Source organism: Nycticebus coucang, chromosome 15 (assembly GCF_027406575.1).
Source record: "Nycticebus coucang isolate mNycCou1 chromosome 15, mNycCou1.pri, whole genome shotgun sequence".
In the NCBI taxonomy this organism is placed as follows: Eukaryota; Metazoa; Chordata; class Mammalia; order Primates; family Lorisidae; genus Nycticebus; species Nycticebus coucang.
In genome coordinates, this window is record NC_069794.1 from 12,135,415 (window position 1) to 12,159,950 (window position 24,536).

Sequence of the window (24,536 nt, forward strand, 5' to 3'; positions counted from 1 at the left end):
CCTCACCCACAAGCCATTCTGTTACTATCTAAAATGCTATCTGTCCTAACAAGGTTTTTGACCAACACTGGCCAAAATTAAATTTGACCACTACAGTATCAATCAGGTTGAACACATTCCTAACAAGACAATTCAGCTACAAAAAAAAAAAGTCAAATTTCTGAAGGAACGGATATGATTACCTAGTCCAGAAATAGCTACTTATCAGAGATTTTCCGATGATGAACTGAGCTTTATGAACATGGTACAGAATATTTTTAATTACTACATCAAGAGAACAGAGTTTCATTCCACCAATTTCATTTCATGTAAACATCTAGCTGAAGATTATATCCTGACAAGCTATAGTTAAAATGTTAAAAGTTTGTCTTCATTAACTGTGCTAATAAACTGTAAACGTCTATAATATGGGTTCCTGAATTTAGTTTATTTAAGCATGCATCTTACTAAAAAATTTCTTTCAAGGGTGGCGCCTGTGACCCAGTGGGTAGGGCGCCGGCCCCATATACCAGGGGTGGCGGGTTCAAACCCAGCCCCGGCCAAACCGCAACAAAAAATTAGCAGGGCATTGTGGCAGGTGCCTGTAGTCCCAGCTACTCGGGAGGCTGAAGCAAGAGAATCGCCTCAGCCCTGGAGTTGGAGGTTGCTGTGGGCTGAGACGTCACAGCACTCTACCGAGGGCGATAAAGTGAGACCCTGTCTCCACAAAAAAAAAAAAAAAAACAATTTTTTCTTTCAAAAGAAATGGGAACACTAACTGAAGCGCTCCAAGCTGTGGTATTAGCTGCATCCATCAATTTTGGAAATAAACTCTGTATAGTTTTGAACATTACATGTCATTACTTCTCTGATAATAAAAGGGGGGGACCCTATTCCTGATTTCGAAAATCAGTTTTTTTCTTGGATTCTATTCAAACAAAATTGGGGATATAGAGATTTATTTATCCATGTAAGTTATAGGAATTCTAATGACATTAACAAACTAAAATAATGACCAAGTGTACTCTTTTTACTTCTAGAAGTGTAACTAGCTGTATATAATTTTTAAATGATTAAAACTGAATTTAAACAGTCTTTTGGATCCTATTTATCCATGTAACAGAGATTTTTTTTTTTAATGCTCTTACTACACAGAAAGGGTTAATGCTCAAAACTAATAGGGATTTCTTTTTGCCTAGCAAATTTGGAAATGAACTGAAACTGCTCCCTGGTGTGAAAGCTGAATCCAGCAGCCACCTGCAGGATCAGCGACCAACACTGCCAGATGCTACAAAGCCTTTGATTTCCAGTAGCGAATTCGGCCACATTTAACTCATGTGACATGAACTAACTGCAACAGCATTTTCAATCATTCTTTCTTTTTTTTTTTTAAATACAAACTCTAGCTTTCTGCTCACTACATATGAAACAGCTGCAGTAGATAGCTTCATTCAGACTCACAGCTTGTGCCCTGGTTTTCTTAATGGCTTCCATGATGGTATCCATGTTGAGGTAGCTTTTACTGGTGGGAGCTGGGCCAACACAGACAGCCTCGTCCGCCATTTTCACATGAACCTGAAGAGACAAATCTCTGCATTAACAGATATAACCAGCAAAAGGAGTTACCATCCTCTGCAAATATAAAGTTGCAAATCTGATTGTTTCACTTATCATTTATAATGTCTTATTTCTTTTTGAGAATGCACTAAAAACCAACAATGCAACAAATAAGCTAAGGAACCTATCTATAATTTCATTTATTATAGCCCAGTCCATTGTCTAAACAAGTAATTTCCATAATATCCCCTACCTATTTATGTAAATATCACAACAAATAATTTTAGCTTCCAATTCTGTTCATCTAAACATAAATCTGATATCAAAAACTACATTGTTACATGGAGCCATGGTCGCCCAATATTTTAATAACAACCACTCCTGCCCAGTTCTAAGCAAGCTCCCCAGGAAGTTGGGATAATTAGAGGGAATAAATGGAGGGATGCAGTGAGTGTCCCTGCACAGCATCAGGTCAGCGCCAGGCACAAATTAAAGCCTAGGACGAAAGAGTTCAATATCACAACACATGAACCAGAAAAATCTTAAGATTCATTTAAATACTCTCACGTTCAATCCTTGTCCATTTTACATTTATTTCTGAAAGAACTGATATGAGTATTAAGTTATAAATCTACTCAAAATTCAGGAATGTACTCTCCATTTTTAAGACTGCTCTCACTCTACAATGTTTAAATCTATTTTTGCTTAATGGAGACTAAGCATTCAATATCAAGAAGAATAAGTTGTTTAGTTCTAAAAGGAATCTATTCTTTTAAAATGATGGAAGGATTAATGTATTTGTAGAATGGCTTTTCTTAATGGTTTTCTAGTTTAATGAACTCCCAATAAGATCATAATTCTTTCTCAAGACACAAATATAAAACTGGAGCACAAAGACACACTGAACCTTTATGACCCACTCTCACACTAAAAAAAAAGTCCAAGATGCTAAGTACTTTTGAATATTTCTAAGTTACATCTGCAGTCATGATTTTTTTAATATTTTGTTTTAAATAAGATCTAAAAAAAAAAAAAAAAGAAACCTAAAAGTAGTCTTTTAGAAAGCTCTGGATTCCCTAACTAGTCAATAAATATTTTCTAATTTAGTCAAAATTTATACTTTTCATTAACAGATAAAACATACCTGCCTAAGGAATTTTCAGATCAGTATCTTAAGACAAAATACTCAAATATATACACTCTGTGATTCCTTTATTAACAACAATTGCAAGGAATGGCAGCCCCGCTTGCAAAGGGCTTCTAAATATTCCCACATTCAAAGCAAGGCTCTCCTGACAGTGGCTTATCCCACCTCCACTTGTTCTTCTGCCCTCAGACCAGAAAGCCCCCTCTTCCATTGCCCTCTGCCCATTTCAAGTTCTATATTGTCACTTGTTGTGGTGGTGTTTTTCCTTTAAAAAGAACACATTACTCAGGTGAGGCTAACATCTTCATTTGCAGTTAAATCCACACTTATTCTGAAAATTTCACTTCCCTCAAATATTACCTACTACTAACGATGCACTTGAAGTCTCACTTCTACCGCTGGATCATTCCCAAGTACTTCAGCTATGAATGAACAGCCTTCAATCTGAACTCCAAGAGTACTTAATATAAATTTTAACATTTAATTTCATCCTACCTAGCAGCCTCCTTTTCACTGCTTTACAGACTGTGTCTGTTACTATTTATCACCTTCTTCCACAACATCATAGGTTGTGATGAAGAGGGCAAGGACTGTGTCTTATGTGTTTTTTTAGAATCTCCCCTAAGCCCGGTGTTACGTGCTAAAAGCTTATTACTTCATAGATACTCTAAGACAGCAATTTATTTAATAACAGGCATTATTAAATGTTAAAGGCATTAAACTTTAGGTTATTCTCTTTGAGGCAAAAATCTAACAACAATAATTACAACCAAATAAAATCTTCTCAATCTTAGCAATATATATGGCAACTGATGGTTGTATGGAAGAAATTAAAAGATACACATATGCACTTTTCAGGGCAAGACATAATTATAAGAGGGACTTTGCCTAACAAATATAACCTGGTTTCTTATACCCTCAATGAATCCCCAACAATAAAAACAAAAAAGATACACGTATGCACACGTGCATGCACATAAAATAATCACCTTAGTAGCTTTTTTTTTTATTTTGGAAACAGAGTCTCACTCTGTTGCCCTGGCATCAAAAGTAAAAAGGAGAGAGAAGCCTTAGTATTTTGCCTTTTTTCCTCTACTCTTTTCTCTAAATATACATTTTTAATGATACTGCATATATAATTTTGTATCCTTTTGTTTTTTAACTATCATAAGAGGTATTTTTCCTATGTTATCACAGACTCTTTATAAACATACCCAAGAACTAGCTCAGAGCCTATCAGGTTATCAATATTGTTCTAATAAACATTCAAATAAATTATACATCAAAAGCAGGTTAAACTGTTTTATGGGCATTACAAAGAAGGACTAAGCACAAACTCTTCCTGAAGGATTGGTTGGCTTCTTTTCTTCTATTTCTCAAAAACAAATTTTTTTTTGGGGGGGGGGTGTTCAAACAACTTTAATAGACACGAAATTAATAACAACAAAATTGAAATTGAGTTTGAAAACCTTGTTAAGCTGGTCTTCCCAGCTTGGCTCATCAGTGTCTCCTGGAGAAAGAAGGCAGGAGAAGATTGAGTTTTTCTTTCACATGGCTTTGTCCAGTGTTTCTCCTAGTGCTTACCCTGGTTGGACTGTAGAGATGTGAACATACCTTTCCTGCTGAATTAAGATTTGTTTCTAACACTGTCCAGAAGGGTAAGCACTAGCAGAAACGCTGGGCAAAGCCAGGTGAAAGAAAAACTCAATCTTCTCCTGCCTTCTTTCTCCAGGAGACACTGATGAGCCAAGCTGGAAAGACCAGCTTAACAAGGTTTTCAGGTGGTGCCTGTAGCTCAATGGAGTAGGGCACTGGCCCCATATGCCTGAGGTGGTGGGTTCAAACCCAGTCCTGGCCAAAAACTGAAAAAAAAAAAAAAAAAAAGTTTTCAAACTCAATTTCAGTTTTGTTATTAATGTATTAAATGTGTAAGAAAATTAAATTTTCTTTGGCTTAGTAATATAAAACAAACTGTATCCAAGAAATGCAAGTGCTATTCCGCAGAACAAGTTAATATTGCATAGGCTGACTGACTAGATGTATTTACACTCCCCAAACTTCACAACATTGAAAAGTATAGATTCCTTTTTATGTATTTTAATGGTAAAGGAAATACATAACAATTCTGGAAAGTTTAAACTGAGATAAGTTAATCACCTCAGCAGGATTTGCTGGCTGTATGTTCAAAAAGAAAAAGAAAACACTTTAAGCTCTAATACTATGAAAAGCAGTTGGTCTTCACAAACTTCCTATTCTTAAAAACCATGAGAGGTTGTTAAAACAGATTATTAGTTTCTTCCTCAAGCTTTTATAGTTTTACATTTTGAATTTTCTAATTCTTTAGAAAAAAAATTTTATATCAGCCTATTATTTTCCAAATAATGAATTAGAACAAAGGGTATGCTGTCAACTTACAGGACTGGAAAAAATAATCATCTTATTAACTTTTTTTTTTTTTGGGGGGGGGGGGTCAGAGTTTCTCTCTATTGCCCCTGGCTAGAGTACCCTAGTGTCAGCCTAGTTCACAACAACCTTGAACTCCTAGGTTCAAACAATCCTCCTGCCTCAGCCTCCTGAGCAGCTGGGACTACATGTACCCACCACAATGCCCAGCTAATTTTCCTATTTTTTGTAAAGACAAGGTCTTGCTCTTGGCTCAGGGTGGTCTCGAACTCCTTCCTGAACTCAAGCTATCCTTAGGCACGGGCCTCCCAGAGCGCCAGGATTATAGGGTGTGAGCCACCATGCCTGACTATCTTATTAACTTTTAAATGACAATTTCAAATGCTTGGGTACAGATAAGTTAAAAATTGTGCCTACATTTGAAAAATCGGAAATAATAGAAAATTTCATGTTAGTCAATTGCCTAAAATATATGTTGGAAAAGATATTCCACTTGATCCCTATCTTTATCAAATAGATTGCATCTTAGTGTTAAAAAGTGGTAGGCCAGATCCTATACTTACAATAAAACTCAAAGGTCTGAGTGAAAATGTTTCAATACCTTCTAAACTAGTACACATTAAGAAAGAGGAAAAACAAGCAGCTTGGAAAATGTTTCTTCGTGCCTAGATATACTTTGAAGGTTGTCACTCAAGATCTGTAGTCAAGTGGGCACTATTTGCCATGACCATACTTGACTTTTCCTTGTGATAACCTTCGATGAAAGGTACTGGGTACAACACTCAAAAGATGACATAACATAGACTAGATGTTTCTCCTCCCTGAAATTAGCAATGCCTCATATAACTCAGACAGACTTCCAAATCCACCAAATCTAACCAAATTCTCCAAACATTACTAACGAATGAAAATTACCCTTAAAGACTGAAGCGTTTTTAAAAAAGCCAACTGAATCAATTTTAATTTGAAAAACTGAAAAAAAAAATTGTTTTCAAACAAGCAGATAAAATCTTGTCTCAGAAGAATACATGAACAGAACTCTTCTTCCTATTTTATATAATGTGTCTAAAGATACTTACATATAAAGTGAATTTAATATTTACTATCTTAAAAATATCATTCTTCTTATGTCCAGAAAGACAATTTGGTCCATAAGAAGAATGATATTTTTAAGGTAGTAAATATTAAATTCACTTTGATTCCACCTTGTAAAACTACATGTGTAGGCCAGGCAAAGTGGCTCACGCCTGTAATCCTAGCACTCTGGGAGGCCAAGACGGGTAGATCGCCTGAGCTCACAAGTTTGAAAACAGTCTGAGCAAGAAGGAGACCCCATCTCTAAAAAAGTAGCTGGGCATTATGGTGGGCACCTATAATCCCTACATATATACCACCATGACATACTTATTCATTATTTTGGATGGTAGAATTAGTGACTTCACTATTTTTCTTCAGCTATAATTCACATAATTTTCCAAGTGGGCAACTAAAAATTAAAAATTACAGGGAAAACGGAGATTAGGTTTTTGCCAATTTCAAAACTCCAAGTCCATTTGCTATGATCTTATAGTCACATTACAAAAGGGAACTGATCATAAATCAATCCTAGAACCAAAGCAAAGGTGTTTTATTTTTCTTCAGTTTTTGTCTTGCAAGGATGCATTCCTGAGGATACAATAAACAACAAAAGAATGAAAAACAGCAGGACTAGAACTCTATTCTCACACCAATGACCCCTTAGTAAAAGCATCAAGGGAGACACATCAAGAGAGGAGGGATGGAGGGGGAAAAGGACACAAGGATTCCAGCAGAACCCATGTCCACCTTGCTGGTGTGGGCCCAGACAGCATGAATAGCAGAGTAAAGAAGGGAAGAAATTGGGGCGGGGATGGGGGCAGGGGGCATGGGGGGATTGCTGATATGGCTGAATGGAAAGATTGAGAGAGGCAGAGTGATGGTTGAAAAGTGCTTTGTTTTCTTGTGTTAGCTTAGGAAAAACTTAAATACCTTTGAGAAGGAAAATGTGCAAAGGAGCTAAAAAGCAAGTGAGATATGAAACAATTCATAGTAAAAGGTTTCTGACAAGCAGCAGCAGAGCCAAGAGGTACAGGGAGACAGTGGAGGGAGTGGGGAGAAGAGAACTGATCTTCCCCTGCAAACATAATTAATACAAGTCAGGCTTTAAAGAGAAAAAGAAAGCAAGCGTACTATGCACTCCAAAAACGAGGCCCCAAACCCCCTTCCCAAAATCACTGTGCTGCCTGGATGCTCTCCTCTACAGAAATTCCAGAGCGCCACCACTGCAGAGAAAAAGCAGAGACATAGTCAGGAATACAGCAGCACACACCCCCATCCACAGTTTTGCTTTCTGTAGTTTCAATTACCTACAGTCAACCATTGACCAAAAAAAATTACATGGAAAATTCCAGAAATAAGTAATTTTTAAGTTTTCGATGGCATACTGTTCTGAGTAACATGATGAAATTGCATGCCAGACTGCTGCATGCTATCTGGGACAGGATGCATCCCCTTATCAAGGTTCTCTACAGTGTAGACACTGCCCACCCATTAGTGACTTAGGAACCACTGGTTATTGGTTATCAGACACACTACCAAGGTATCAGCGTGCTCAAGCCTTTAAAGCCTTTAAAAATGTCCCCAAAGCACAGTATAAATTAAACTTTATCATATATATATATAGATAGAAAAAATAAAGTATTCATAGGAATGTATCCCCCTAAGATTAGAGAAAACTATTATGTCTCTTTCCTTTCAAATAGCCAAGAATGGATATAAAAGCATGGAGTGGAAATTAAGGCTCAGTTTGTTGGCAGTTTCTATTTTATCTGTGAAACAAGAAACTAGACCACCTTCAGACAGAAATCAGGAAAGAGGAATCAGTGGTGGGGGAAGAAGAACGGAACAGGCAGAAGGTCACTGAGGGCAGGGAAGAACAAAATCTTTGAGAAACCCAGCAGGATTGTCAGGTACTACCAAGGTTCACAAACAGTTCTCTCTGGTGTGAAAGAACTTAGGCCATAGCCGGGCGTTGTGGCGGGCGCCTGTAGTCCCAGCTACTCGGGAGGCTGAGGCAAGAGAATCCCTTAAGCCCAGGAGTTGGAGATTGCTGTGAGCTGTGTGAGGCCACAGCACTCTACCGAGGGCCATAAAGTGAGACTCTGTCTCTACAAAAAAAAAAAAAAAAAAAAAAAAAAGAACTTAGGCCAATTTGGTCACACAGCTCTTAAGTTCTTTCAGAAAATGATAGTGGACACCAAAATGTTTCAGATGTGTGAGGGTTAGTATGTCCCTGCCTGTCTAAAAAGTATAATAAAAGCAAATCTCAGTCTAAATTCACCCACATAGAGACATTTATCACCCTTGCCTTAGAAATGCTTTATTGACCAGTTTGATGTAAACATTCCAAATTGTACACAAAATCAGCACATTGTATCCCATAAATGCAGTAAGGTACGCAGTTGTGATCTAATAAAATTAAAAATACCTAATTTAAAAAAAAATAGAAATGCTTTTATGTCGTATGTCAGTCAGGATTTACCAAGAATCAGGTAACACACTCATATGTTTAACTGAAAATAACAAACTTAAGGCAACAACAAAGGGCAGAACAAAAGGAACCAACACAGGATGGTTCGGTTTCCAGGGACTAGCACTGGAAGCTATGGTCACCCCTAGTCCTGGGGGGACACAGAAAGGGAAGAAAAACTAGAGCTGGGAGGTGGGGGTGACCCAACAGTACCACAGCCTACATCAGAGCTGCAGCAAGGTGGGGAAAGGGAAGGTGGAGAGAAATACCCTCACCTGCTGATGTCTCCAAACAGCCAAACAGGCAGAAGGCAAGAAGCGTAAGTCACACTCCATAGATGCCAGCCTCCTAAAGATGAAGCCATTTAAAAACAAAAACTTGAAACTGGCATTCATCAAAAGTAAGAACTTTTGTAGCTCAAAAAAAAAACCATTAATTACAATGAGATACCACTTTGCACCCACGAGGATGCCTATAATAAAAAAAAAAAAAAGACAGGTACCATGTTGGGCAACATAACAAGACCTCATCACTTAAAAAATAAACAAGTGAGCCAGCTACAGTGGTACGTGCCTGTGGTCGTTAAGAGGCAGAGGCAAACCGATCACTTGAGCCCAGGAGTTCAACATTACAGTGACTTATGACTGGGCCACCACACTCCAGCCTGGCTGACAGAGCATGACCTTGTCTCAAAAAAATAAAAAATAAAAAAATAAAAGGACAGATAATAACAAGAGCCGTCAAGAATTTGAGGAAATCTAAACCCTCCTACAGTACTCACATGAAGATAAAATGGTAGAGCTGCTTTGGAAAACAGTGGTAGTACCTAAAAGTTATCATGTGACCCAGAAATTCCACCACCCCCTACATTTATTCACAAGAGAAATAGATATATTTCCATAAAAAGACATGTAGGCAAACATTCACAGTAGCATTATTGATAACAAACTAGAAACACAAATGACCATGAATTGGTGAATGGATAAATGAAATGTGTTATATGCTAACCACAGAACAGTACTTGGCCAAAACAATACAGTACTGATATGTGCAGCCATATGCACAAACCTCTTCTGAGGCTATACGCTAAGTGAAAGAAGCCAAACACAAAGACCAAATATTACATGAGTCTACTTATTGGAAAATCTAGAAAATGCAAAACTACAGAAAGAAAGCCCATCATCAATGGCTTCCCTGGAAATGAGAAGGAGCAGTGACTACAAATGGACAAGAGGGATCTTCACGGAGTGATGGAAATGTTCCAAAACTGGACGGAAGTGACGGCTGAACAACTCTAAATTTACTCATTGAGCCATACACTTGAAACGGGAGAGGTTACAAAATGTGAATTATACCTGTATAAAGCTGTTAAATAAAAATCAGAAAATTTCACATGAAATTTTTTTTAATTCCACCATGCTTTGAGCTCTGCTGTGGAAGATAATTGTGGCATAACATGCTTGTGTTTGACTGATAATCCCAACTAATAAAAAAAGGCAGAATTAACTTGACAGAGAAGATTTCTGAGATAAGGAGCCGTCTAGAAAGAGTATTCTAGAAGTAGGAATAGCATATCAAATGTATAGAGGCCTGAAAGAAATTAGAAGATGTTAAGGGAATAAAAAGCTTCAAAACAAAATAAACAGTCATCAATGCTGAATGCGTGGGAAAGTTGCAGACAAAACAGGGCTGGGAAGGCACAAAGAAGAGGAGGCTCAAACTTACATGTGTGAGATGTGAACCATTTTCAAGGACTTTCTAGAAACACTTTCATGTCCATCACACACCTCCTACTTTAATGAGATTTATTACTTGGACATTCTTCAGGACTGCAGCAATTCAGATAAGATGCTCTCAAAAGAACACTTACTCAGTAACAGCATCCCCACCAGTGAACTGACACCTCTGGCTTTGAGCTTCTGGAACACATGAACTGTAAGCAGCTGATGTGAACCTCCCCCTTCTTTGGCTTTTATAAAAGCTCCCTTTACACTTCACTCATGAGATGCACTGGTAGCTCACCATTCCGTGCATTCCAGGTCATAATACTTATTCTCATTCTGAGTAAAATCAACATACATGGAGATAATTTTCGCTGGTGTCTTTTTTTAGGTTGACATGCTGTATAGATGAGATAAAATGGAAATCTAAAGTAGCTGTTGGATTTGACAGATCTGATCTCTGGTCACCTTGGGGACCAACTTAGAATATTATTGGAAACAGAATCCATATCTTCTTGCATTGAGAGGGAATGCAACGTGAGAAAAGAAAAAAACAGAAGACTAATCTTTCAAGTAGTTTAACTTGCATGCTAGAGAATGCAAAGACATTTTACTTAAGTATCTCCATAATTTGGGGGGAAACTCAATAGTACATATATACAAAGTTTGCCACAAAACTCTCCGACTTTTCAGAGAGCTCATTTCTCCTTAGAGAAATACTTCACAAATGTGAGCATATATTCACAAGCCCGACTACAAGTCCCTTCACATGAAATAACATCATTCTCAGCAGCCAAATATATAGCCACGAAGATAAAAGACAACCTATAAAAATATTCTACAAAATCTATATAGGGGAAAAGTTCTGGAAAATGGATAGTGGTAATTATTACACAACACTGTGAGTGTACTTAATGCCACTGCATTGTATATTTAAAAATGAATAAAATCATGGAGTGGGGTGGTATGTGCCTGCAGTTCCACCCACTCGGAAGGCTGGGGTAGAGGATCATGTGGGCCCAGGAGATCAAGTCCAGCCACAACAGTATAGCATGACCCTTTGAAAAAAAATTAGCTAAATAAAATGAACAAAGTGGTGAATTTTATATTATATATATAATCACAATAAAAACCACAAAAACTCGGGCAGCACCTGTGGCTCAGTGAGTAGGGCACCAGCCCCATATACCAAGGGTGGCAGGTTTGAACCAGGCTCTGGCCAAACAGCAACAACAAAAAATAAATAAATAAATAAAAATAAAAACCACAAAAACTCTATGCAGAGCCATCAAAATTACTGGCAAACAATAATGAAAGTATACCTTAAAAGAGCTTTATACATAAACAGTACTACCTAAGAAAAACTATAAAGTCGGGGCAGTGCCTGTGGCTCAGTCAGTAAGGCACCGGGCCCCATATACCGAGGGTGGCGGGTTCAAACCCGGCCCCGGCCGAACTGCAACCAAAAAATAGCCGGGCGTTGTGGCGGGCGCCTGTAGTCCCAGCTACTCGGGAGGCTGAGGCAAGAGAATCGCTTACGCCCAGGAGTTGGAGGTTGCTGTGAGCTGTGTGATGCCACGGCACTCTACCAAGGGCCATAAAGTGAGACTCTGTCTCTACAAAAAAAAAAAAAAAAAAGAAAAAGAAAAACTATAAAGTCGGGAAAGAACAAAAAGAAAAACAATGAGAATGCAGGCCAGGTCTAACCTGCAATCATTAAGGTCATTTTCCACTTATTATAGAGAGAACTACCACAGATGCATTCAAGAGTCTAGTGAAGGCCGCAAAGTGATGACACAATGATTTCTGAAACAATGCCAGTAAAATTCTAGGAACAGGATTAGTAAACAATGTCCAATGAAATCAGTTTTTTTAAAAAAATGTTTTCCAAACCATACGAAAAGCTAAACGTCAGTTTCAATAAAATATGAATAGCCTTTAAAAATCATGAGATCTCAAAGTGCGATAGAGCCCTCCAGCAGCTATCATCGCTCAATGCAGGCCGCGAAGTGATGACATTATGCACAGAAGTCAGTCACTTAGGTGTTTTCAAATTTTTTAATTTTATTTTAATTACGCAAATAATGTATGAATATACCAGTTTGATTATAAAGAAATAAGGCTTAAGCAGTATGGATAACAGATAACATTATTCCTCACCCCTTATTAATATTATGCGACTATTACCAGTTTTGTGTATGTCCTTCAGAATTACCTGAGCATTTCACACAAATATGCAGACCTAAAAGTACAGTTTTATTTTATGTTTAAGGCTTGTCTTGGCATAAACTACATATTATTCTGCAACTTGCTTTAGTACTCACTATTTTTTAAAGTTCTACCTTCTACTTAATACTCCTAGTATTCTGGATGAATCAGAGCTTCTTTATCCATTCTCCTCTAACACTGGACATATCTTCTAAATGGCTGGTATTACAAAGCTGCAAAAAGTTTTCCTAAACATGCGAATCTGTATACACATGTACACTTCCAGAAAAAAAAAAATTTAAGGTACAACTATTGCAAAATACACACTTAAAAGCTTATGTTAACTTACACTCCTATTAAAGATGAATTTCCCGGCTTGGCACCCATAGCTCAGTGAGTAGGGTGCCTGCCATGTACACCGGGGCTACTGGGTTCAAGCCTGGCCCTGGCCTGCTAAACAACGACAACTGCAACCAAAAAATAGCCAGGCATTATGGTGAGCACCTGCAGTCCCAGCTACTCAGGAGGCTGAGGCAAGAGAATTGCTTAAGCTCAAGAGTTTGAAGTTGCTGCAAGCTGTTACGCCATGGCCCGCCACCAAGGGTGACATAGTGAGACTCTGTGTCAAAAAAAGAAAAAAGACAAGAAAAATAAAATAAAAATGAATTTCCCCACACCATCGCTGAACATGGTTGATCTTCCTAACCTTATTAATCTAATGGAGAAAAATAATTCCTCAATTTTTGAAAATTTACATTTCCCTGGTTATTAGTGAGTTGGGCACATTTTCATGTCTGGGAATTATTTCTTCCAACATTTAACCATTTTGAAACTTAATAAAACACATTATAGAAAAGCAAAGGTATCTTTTATTTTAATTATATATAATATATATAAATATATATAATAGCCAAACAATGTTCTTATTCAAAATAAAACTAACAACACACTAACCACACCTCTGTGCTTATTAGGACTGCACACTCAGTGATCACTTAACAGGTGAGTATGCATACTCAGCCCTTAATCTGTCTATGCTGGGGTTCCCAGTGGGAAGAATTTTATCCCCCAGGACACAGCAGATAAAGTTTAGAGACACTTTTGGTTAACACAACTGGGAGCTTGGGGGACACTGCTAGTATATAGTGGATAAGATGCCAGGGATGCTGCAAAACATCCTATTACGCACAGGACAGCCGCCCAAAACAAAGGTACAATGTTACTGCTATCACTATTAAGAACCCCTTCTCTGGGGAATGGAGACAAGATGGCTGACTGAAGCCAGCTTTCGACAGAGGCTCCCGTCCAGAAGGAGAGTTAAAGGACAGAAATTTAGCAAGTAACCTGGTGGATTAAAGCTGCACAAAGAGAGAAGGTTGAAGACTACACATCAAACCCGCTGAGGCGAGCTGCGACCCCAAGGATACAAGCAAAAGGTAGAAAATCCATCACCAAGCGGACAGGAGTTCCCTCCCCCATGAGAACGGCTCAGAGTGCCCCAGAAACGAATGAGCAGAGTTCAAAGGTCCTCCCTCCTGGACCTACCTCCCCTACCAGGGTGCCACCGAGTTCTCCTGCCAGGCATAAAACTGTATATATTCTCTACCTGCAATTCTAAGCTCCCAGCACACCCCTCCACTCTCACTCTGAGGTCTGGAGGCCTGTCCCCCAGGAGTCCAGATTCTTGGGTGATTTTTTGAGGGGTGTGGAAGGGGCCTGGACTGCAGCTGGTCAGTGCTGATTCTGCAGCACAGGACTGAGGAGACGACGGTTGGCTGAGGGGGAACCACACCAGAGCGGCGGTGCCCCAAGGCACAGAGCAGCAGCCGCTTTTTGGCAACAAGAGAACTCATCCCGGGATAGTCCAAAGTCACACCCCTTGTCTCCCTGGGCAACCAGAGGAGGCCGGGCATCTTCTCAGATGCCCGGAACAGATCTGCGATGGAAACACAGCCCCTGTGAGTAAAGTATTTGCCTGAAGCAGTACCGGACTGAGTGGAGCGTGGAGACTAGAAAATGGACGTGCAGAGACGGGAGTTTCCCAGGGCAGGGCTGACCCAGAGGACCGCTTTACTGAGCCAAAGACACACCTGGCCCTCAGGGACCGTCAGCCTACAGACAAAGGCAGGCAGGAGGCAAGAACTGACAGCTGACCGTGTTGCGAATACAAACCTGCAGGAGCAAAGACAGGCCCTGAGGCGCAGGTTCTGTGAACTCAAAATAGCTTCTCTTCTGCAGGGGAATTTAGAAGGGACAGAAACAAATTCCCGCAAAGTTGTTCTGTCAGTAACATCAATCAGGGGCAGGGCTGGAACTCAGTGAACAACCCCCCAGCCTCCATCAAGCGCCCAAGGTTGTCAGGCCTCACCACCGCCTGCTGGATAGAGGCAGAGACCAGCAGCCTACCTGAGCAGATATATATTTCCTTGTGATTCAGGCAGGTGCAAACCCCTGGAGTATCTGCTCATTGGAGGTAACTGGGTCACATCCCTGCAGGGTTATCAGTGACTGGGTATGACAGAGGTGTAAGTTGCGGAAGGAGGCATCAACCTTCCCAGACGAATCTATTTGCTTGGTGGGTCCTCTTGACTTCACGGAGCACCAGAGCAAGTCATATCTAAATTGTCAGCAGACCCCTGCGATCTAGTTGCCAGAGACCTTTAAATTCTCCCACCAGAGACAGGTGCTGACTGAGACTTTGAACTGAGCCAATCGCCCGAGGACTATCCAAGTGGTGCCCTGGTTGTGTGGTTGTAGGAAGGTTTGATTTTCCTTTTCCAATTGTTACCTGTGGGCTGCGGGGTGATAATTGCTGGTAGTTCTCCACAGCTAAAACTTCAACCCAGAGCAACTGTTATACTAAGGTCAGACAAAGACAAGCTGAAAACAAGACAGAGCCACTTAGCCACATCATACCAAACAGGTCCCCAGTTTCTTAGGCCGTAGCACTGTATGGGTCCTCGACAAAGCTCCAAGGGAAAAGTCAAACGGTGTGAAATAATGATGACGCGGAATCAGCAGAAAATCTCTGGGAACACGAATAACCAGAATAGGTCAACCCCCCCAAAAGGAAAGATATGGCAGATGTAACTGAGGATCCCATTCATAAACAGCTGGCCAAGATGTCAGAAATCGAATTCAGAATTTGGATTGCAAACAAGATTAAAAGAATGTAGGAAAATTTGGAATTAGAAATTCAAGGAGCAATTCAAAAGTCAGAATTATAAATTCGAGGAGAAATTCAAAAGTTGTCTCAAGAATTTAACGAATTTAAAGACAAAACCACTAAAGATTTTGATGCACTAAAGCAAGAATTTGCAGCCCTCAAAGATCTGAAAAATAAAGTAGAATCCCTCAGTAACAGAGTGGAGCAAGCAGAAGAAAGGATTTCAGACACTGAAGACAAAGCTTTTGAATGCTCCCAAACTCTCAAAGACGAAGAGAAATGGAGAGCAAAAACGGATCATTCTCTCAGAAAGCTCTGGGATAACTCGAAGAAGGGTAATATCCGCCTCATTGGAATCCCTGAAAGTGATGAAGTGACTTCGCAAGGCACAGAGGCCCTTCTCCCTAAAATTATGAAAGAGAATTTTCCAGACATGCCAAGAGATTCGGAAATTCAGATAGCAGACAGTTTCAGAACGCCAGCACGACTGAACCCGAATAAGACATACCCCAGGCATATCATAATTAACTTCACAAAAGTTAATATAAAGGAGAAAATTCTGAAAGCAGCCAGACGTAACAAATCCATTATAGCAGATCTCTCTGCTGACACTTTCAAGCCAGAAGAAGGTGGTCATCAACTTTTAATCTCCTAAAACAAAGTAACTTTCAACCGTGGATCCTGTATACAGCTAAACTGAGTTTCATTTATGATGGAGAAATTAAATACTTTAATGACATTCATATGTTGAAGAAATTTGCCATAACCAAACCAACTCTTCAGTATATTCTCAGACCTATCCTCCATAATGACCAGCCCAATCCTCTACCACAAAAGTAAACTCACTCAGAAACTTTTGATCAAACTCCAACTTCCACAGTGGCAAAAGGATTAAAAATGTCCACTGGACTTTCGAAAAACTCAATACCCAAAATTTTACCAGGTTTATCAATATTCTACATTAATGTGAACGGCTTAAACTGTCCTCTAAAAAGGACAGGTTAGAGGACTGGATACAAAAAGTCAGGCCAGATATTTGCTACATACAAGAATTGCATCTTACCTTAAAAGATAAATATAGACTCAGGGTGAAAGGATGGGTCCATATTTCAGGTAAATGGTAATCAGAAAAAAGCAGGTGTTGCAATTCTATTTGCAGACACAACAGCCTTTAAACCAACAAAAGTAAGGAAAGATAACAATGGTCACTTCATATTTATTTGTGAAAGGTAATACTCAATATGATGAGATTTCAATTATTAATATTTATGCACCCAACCAGAATGTGCCTCAATTAATAAGAGAAATTCTAACAGAGCAACTTGATTTCCTCCAGCTTCATAATAGTCGGGGATTTCAACACTCCTTTGGCAGTGTTGGACAGATCCTCCAATAAGAAACTGAGCAAAGAAATTTTAGATTTAAACCTAACCATCCAACATTTGGATTTAGCACACATCTACAAAACATTTAATACCAACAAAATTGAATACACATACTTCTCATCAGCCCACGGAACATACTCCAAAATCGATCACATCTTAGGTCACAAGTCTAACCTCAGTAAATTTAAAGGAATAGAAATTACTCCTTGCATCTTCTCGGACCACCATGGAATAAAAGTTGAACTCAGTAACAACAGGAATCTGCATACTCATACAAAAACATGGAAGTTAAATAACCTTATGCTGAATGATAGCTGGGTCAGAGATGAGATTAAGAAGGAAACTGTCAAATTTTTAGAAAAAACTGACAATGAAGACATGAATTATCTGAACCTCTGGGATACCGAAAAGGCAGTCCTAAGAGGGAAATTTATAGCACTGCAAGCCGTCCTCAAGAGAACGGAAAGAGAGGAAGTTAATAACTTAATGGGACATCTCAAGCAACTGGAAAAGGAAGAACATTCCAACCCCAAACGCAGTAGAAGAAAAGAAATAACCAAAATTAGAGCAGAATTAAATGAAATTGAAAACAAAAGAATAATACAACAGATCAATAAATCAAAAAGTTGGTTTTTGGAAAAAGTCAATAAAATTGATAAACCTTTGGCTAACCTAACCAGGAAAAAAAAAGAGTAAAATCTCTAATTTCATCAATCAGAAATGACAAAGACGAAATAACAGACTCCTCAAAAATTCCTTAATGAATATTATAAGAAACTTTATTCTCAGAAATAAGAAAATCTAAAGGAAATTGACCAATACTTGGAAGCATGTCACCTTCCAAGACTTAGCCAGAATCAAGTGGAAATGTTGAATAGGCCAATATCAAGTTCTGAAATACCATCAACCATATAAAATCTCCCATAAAGAAAAGCCCGGGACCAGATGGCTTCACGTCAGAATTCTACCAAACCTTTAAAGAGGAACTAATACCTATATTACTCAACCTGTTCCAAAATGTAGAAAAAGAAGGAAGACTACCCAACACATTCTATGAAGCAAACATCACCCTGATCCCCAAATCAGGAAAAGACCCAACAAGAAAAGAAAATTATAGACCCATATCACTAATGAATATTGATGCTAAAATATTCAACAAGATCCTAACAAACAGAATCCAGCAACACATCAAACAAATTATACATCATGACCAAGTTGGTTTTATCCCAGGGTCTCAAGGCTGGTTCAATATATATAAATCTGTAAGCATAATTCAGCACATAAACAAATTAAAAAACAAAGACCATATGATTCTCTCAATTGATGCAGAAAAAGCTTTTGATAATATCCAGCATCCCTTCATAATCAGAACACTTAAGAAAATTGGTATAGAAGGGACATTTCTTAAACTGATAGAGGCCATCTACAGCAAACCCACAGCCAATCTCATATTGAATGGAGTTAAATTGAAAACATTTCCACTCAGATCAGGAACCAGACAAGGCTTCCCATTGTCTCCACTGCTCTTTAACATTGTAATGGAAGTTTTAGCCACAGCAATTAGGGAAGAAAAGGCGATCAAGGGTATCCATATAAGGTCAGAAGAGATAAAACTTTCACTCTTCACAAATGATATGATTGTATATCTGGAAAACACCAGGGATTCTACTACAAAACTCTTAGAGGTGATCAAGGAATACAGCCAGCGTCTCAGGTTACGAAAATCAACATTCATAAATCGGTAGCCCTTATATATACCAACAACAGTCAAGTTGAAAAAACAGTTGAGGACTCTATTCCATTCACAGTAGTGCCAAAGAAGATGAAATATTTGGGAGTTTATCTAACAAAGGATGTGAAAGCCCACTATAAAGAGAACTATGAAACTCTAAGAAAAGAAATAGCTGAAAATGTTAACAAATGGAAAAACATACCATGCTCATGGCTGGGAACAATCAACATTGTTAAAATGTCCATACTACCCAAAGCAATATACTATTTTAATGCAATCCCTATTAAACCTCCACTGTCATACTTTAAAGATCTTGAAAAAATAATACTTTGTTTTATATGGAATGAGAAAAAAACCTGAAATAGCCAAGACATTCCTCAGAAATAAAAACAAAGCAGGAGGAATCACACTATCGGACCTCAGACTATACTATAAATCAACAGTGATCAAAACAGCATGGTACTGGCACAAAATAAGAGAAGTAGATGTCTGGAAGAGAATAGAGAACCAAGAGATGAACCCAGCTACTTAGCGTTATTTGATCTTTGAAAAGCCATTTAAAAACATTCATTGGGGGAAAGATTCCCTATTTAACAAATGGTGCTGGGTGAACTGACTGGCAACCCGTAGAAGACTGAAAGTGGACCCACACTGTTCACCATTAACTAAGACAGACTCTCACTAGATTAAAGATTTGAACTTAAGACATGAAACTATAAAAATATAGAAGAGAGGGCAGGGAAAACTCTTGAAGAACTCGGTCTGGGTGAGTATTTTATGAGGAGGACCCCCCTGGCAATTGAAGCAGCTTCAAAAATACACTACTGGGACCTGATCAAACTAAAAAGCTTCTGCACAGCCAAGAACACAGTAGGTAAAGCAAGCAGACAGCCCTCAGAATGGGAGAAGATATTTCCAGGTTATGTCTCTGACAAGGGTTTAATAACCAGAATCCACAGAGAACTCAAACGTATAAGCAAGAGAAGAACAAGTGATCCCATCCCAGGCTGGACAAGGGACTTCTCTGAAGAAGACAGGCGCATGGCCTACAGACATATGAAAAAATGCTCATCATCCTTAATCATCAGAGAAATGCAAATCAAAACTACTTTGAGATATCATCTAACTCCAGTAAGATTAGCCCATATCACAAAATCCCAAGACCAGAGATGCTGGCATAGATGTGGAAAAAAGGGAACACTTCTACACTGCTGGTGGGAATAGAAATTAATACATTCCTTTTGGAAAGATGTTGGAGAACACTTAGAGATCTGACAATAGATCTGCCATTCAATCCTATAATTCCTCTACTAGGTATATACCCAGAAGACCAAAAATCACATTATAACAAAGATATTTGTACCAGAATGTTTATTGCAGCCCAATCCATAATTGCTAATTCATGGAAAAAGCCCAAGTGCCCATCGATCCACCAATGGATTAATAAATTGTGGTATATGTATACCATGGAATATTATGCAGCCTTAAAGAAAGATGGAGACTTTACCTCTTTCATGTTTACATGGATGGAGCTGGAACATATTCTTCTTAGTAAAGTATCTCAAGAATGGAAAAAAAACTATCCAATGTACTCAGCCCTACTATGAAACTAATTTATGGCTTTCACATGAAAGCTATAACCCAGTTATAACCCAAGAATAGGGGGAAGGGGGAAAGGGAGGGGAGGGAGGCGGTGGGTGAAGGGAGGGTGATTGGTGGGATTACAACTGCAGTTCATCTTACAAGGGTATATGTGAAACTTAGTAAATGTAGAATGTAAATGTCTTAACACAATAACTAAGAAAATGCCAGGAAGGCTATGTTAACTAGTGTGATGAAAATGTGTCAAATGGGGTGGCGCCTGTGGCTCAGTGAGTAGGGTGCCGGCCCCATATGCCGAGGGTAGCGAGTTCAAACGCAGCCCCGGCCAAACTGCAACAAAAAAATAGCCGGGCGTTGTGGCGGGCGCCTGTAGTCCCAGCTGCTCGGGAGGCTGAGGCAGGAGAATCATGTAAGCCCAAGAGTTAGAGGTTGCTGTGAACCATGTGACGCCACGACACTCTACCGAGGGCGGTACAGTGAGACTCTATCTCTACAAAAAAGAAAAAAAAAAGAAAATGTGTCAAATGGTCTATAAAACCAGTGTATGGTGCCCCATGATCACATTAATGTACACAGCTATGATTTAATAAAATAAATAAATAAAGAATGGAAGAAAAGGTATCCAATGTACTCAGCCCTACTATGAAACTAATTTATGGCTTTCATATGAAAGCTATAACCCAGTTATAACCTAAGAATATGGCAAAGTGGAAGGGAGGGAGGAGGGGGAGAGATGGGGCAGGATGGGTGGAGGGAGAGTGATTGGTGGGATTACACCTGCAGTGCATCTTACAAGGGTACATGTGAAACTTAGTAAATGTAGAATATATATGTCTTAACACAATAACTAAGAAAACGCCAGGAAGGCTACGTTAACCAGTGTGATGAAAATCTGTCAAACGGTCACTAAAACCAGTTTATGGTACTCCTTGATCGCATTAATGTACACAGCTATGATTTAATTAAAAAAAGAAAATAGAAAAAAACACATGAAATTTCATAAATAGGTTGTATAGTTTTGTAACTGAACTCCCCTACCACATGCAGAATATCCCAGCTAAGTTTCATCAGTACTGCCTAGGGACCCATAACACTTAATTAGAACAGATAACTGAAGATACTCTTCTATATTTAATTATAAAGGCCCCTTTACTAAAATAGCTAATATCCGTTTTGGGGATATAGTATAGACTTGGAAACTAAACTAACATGATTAATTCATAGAAAAACTTGGAAGCAACCATGCACTTAGTTACTTACAAAATAAGATATTTTTAGCTAGGCAAGGTGGCTCACATCTATAATCCTAGCATTTAGGAGGTCAGGATGGGAGGATCACTTGAGCCCAGGAATTTGAGGTTGTAGTGAGCTATGATAACACTGCACTCTAGTTTGGGCAACAGAGCAAGACCCAGTCTCAAAAATAAAAATAAAAAATAATGATGATGATAAAAATAAATTTCTTTAGAAGGAGATTTTGAAATACTACTTAAAAGCAGTTGTACTTGAACTGAACACTGTTCCACAGAGACAAATAACTTTGCTGCCCTTAGAACACCTACAAACTCTCCACTGGACACAGCACACCATGACCCCAGCATCTAGAGAATACTTTCGATTGCATTTATTATAGAAATGAATGACTGAAAATAGATAGTAAAAGTGGATTTATACCTAAATTATTTATCTGAGTTAGAACCTCTCTTCCTTAGTATAGGCTCCATTTCAGATGAATAAAGCAGATACACACCCACTGTTGCCATCTGCAGATGGCCTTATACCTTCCTGAAAGATGCCTACTAGACTTCTCCCTCTGCTAGTCTAAGTTAGAGTTGCTACTGTGGCCACTTAGAAGTAGCAGAAAAAGCAGCAAAGGAAGCAGTTCCAAATCAGGTAGGTGACAGCTATAGCCCAAGATCCAGAGCTTGCAAAACAATGCTCAGATGTGCTGAGTGGTGCTGATGCACGGATTAGACCCCAATCTACCTTAGTACAAAAAGAGGAAAGCATAGTGAGTTCATACCTCAAAAGCCCTTTCTGCTTCAAAAGGGTAGCAATTACAATAAAATCCAGAAAACCAGGAAGACGGACAAACAAAAACTAAAGGTAAATGTGTCACAAGTGCAAAACAGAAGAAAGATAAAAAAACAATGCTAACTGCAAGCTGGTTCCTCCAGAAGCAGGAAGTACTAAATAGAGAGCACAGAATTTTCTGAAGGAGTCTGAGAAGAGAGCCAGGATCACCAGTAAACACCAAGCTGAGGAGGAGCTGCCCCAGGCCTGAAGAAGCGGCCATCAAGCACTGTCTGGACCCCAGCTCCTACAGATCTAGGGAGGCAGAAACACAGCTTCAAGGTCAAAACCTGAACCAACTGCTGGGACTAATCTGCCATGTGTCCAGGCCATCATCATAAGGCCTGGATATGGGTTAGTATTGGGGCACAAAATGTGTTAGGGCTTTCTCACCTATGACCTTGCCAGAAGGTGCTTTGTGGTCCTAAACAGCCACGACCGTGTGCAGTGAAGTCACACTTACGTAAGTGCTGCTTGGCATGTTGCCACTTTTGTTCCCCTGTGTATAAAGGTGCACAGGACCTTTACTTTGTGTGGATTGCAGGTTGAGAATGCAGATTGTGACATGTAACTTAGCTCCCCAGCCACCAGAGCTGAATAAATCATGTTGCACCTGCCCTCCATGGCTGAGTTTCTCTCCAGTCTGGCCGAATTAGAACACTGGTCATTACCATTAATCAGGAATCCAAAGTGCCAGGTAGGGGCAACCACAAAACTGCTGCCGAGGGAAAAGTGAATGTCAGGAAGGGGGTTAGGCAGGGGTTGGCAGAGATGAGAGAAACAAGGAAAGAGAGCGGAAGGGGAAGGTGAGAGGTAGGGAGAAGATGAAGGTATGAGGGGAAAGGAGGAACAAGAGGGACAAACACTTTAAACCTTCACCAAAAAAAGAGCCCAAAGACCAAATTCCAAACACATTATGAAATCAAATGCTAAGAAAACAACCAAAAAACCAATAACTGAAACAAAAGTTCACTCCAGATAAAATTAATTTCATGTGGAGTAATTTATCAAATAATCTGAAAAGATTAGAAATATTCACTAGGAAAAGGATTTAAACGATTTTGCTAAGAAAGTAATAACTAAGTGAAGAGGTGTGACTAGATTCCAAAATTATTTATGAAAAGGACCTGCTCGTGGATTAAAAATGAGAAATGAAAAATAATAACAATTAAGACAAATTCTTACTTTTTTCTTCTGCAACAGGATTCAGACATAAGGAATTCAGAAGGATCAAAGTTCAGTGTGGGCCATGTTGGGTTTGAGATAGTTTTAAAATACCCAACTTGAGGTGTCAGAGAAAGGGGGAGAGAGGGAACAAATTTAGAAGCCCAGAGTTGATTAAAACCACAGAAACAGAAGTGGAAGAAAATGAGATTTTTCAGGGAAAGGTCTATAGAAAGTTTAATGAGCCCACCAATGAGGCCTTTAATAATGATTCAAGAACACATTAATATGTCACTAAAGCCAGGGGATGAAAGTGTTTGGCAAAGGGAACCAGCCAGTGTCAAACACTGCTGAGAAATAGAAGAGAACTGGAAAATGTCCATTAGATTTAACATGAGAAAGTTCCTAGTAACCTTAGCAAGAACTCTTTTTTTTTGGAGACAGAGTCTCACTATGTTGCCCTGGTACAGTGCTGTGATGTCATAGCAACTTCCAACTCTTGGGCTTAAGCGATCCTCTTGCCTCAGCCTCCCAAGTAGCTGGGACTACAGGCACCTGCCACAAAGCCCGGCTATTTTTGGTTGTTGTTGTCGTGGTTGTTTGGCAGGATCCAGCTGGGTTTGAACCTGCCAGCTCCAGTGTATGTGGCTGGTGCGCTAGCTGCTGAGCTACAGTCACTGAGCCAGCAAGAACTCTCAGTAGACTGTTGAGGATAGAAGGTGACTGGAACAGCTCAGGGCCTTTCCACATGCTAACTTGCCTTGCTCGTGGCTAACTCCTCGCATCCATTGGTCTCAGCTTACATTTTACCCTCCCAGAAAGAATTTCTCTGACCAACCTATTAATGAAGAC

At 39.2% G+C, this 24,536-nt stretch overlaps 1 protein-coding gene across 3 annotated transcripts in view; it reads right to left on the reverse strand.

The window, feature by feature from the left end:
• Nucleotides 1-24,536, reverse strand: part of PCCA (propionyl-CoA carboxylase subunit alpha) — a 396,610-nt gene that overhangs the window by 332,482 nt on the left and 39,592 nt on the right. For all 3 annotated transcript variants that reach the window (XM_053563974.1, XM_053563972.1, XM_053563973.1), the window contains exon 5: nt 1,441-1,554. In XM_053563974.1, the coding sequence (XP_053419949.1) occupies nt 1,441-1,554 (114 nt within the window). The remainder of the gene's footprint in view (nt 1-1,440; nt 1,555-24,536) is intronic.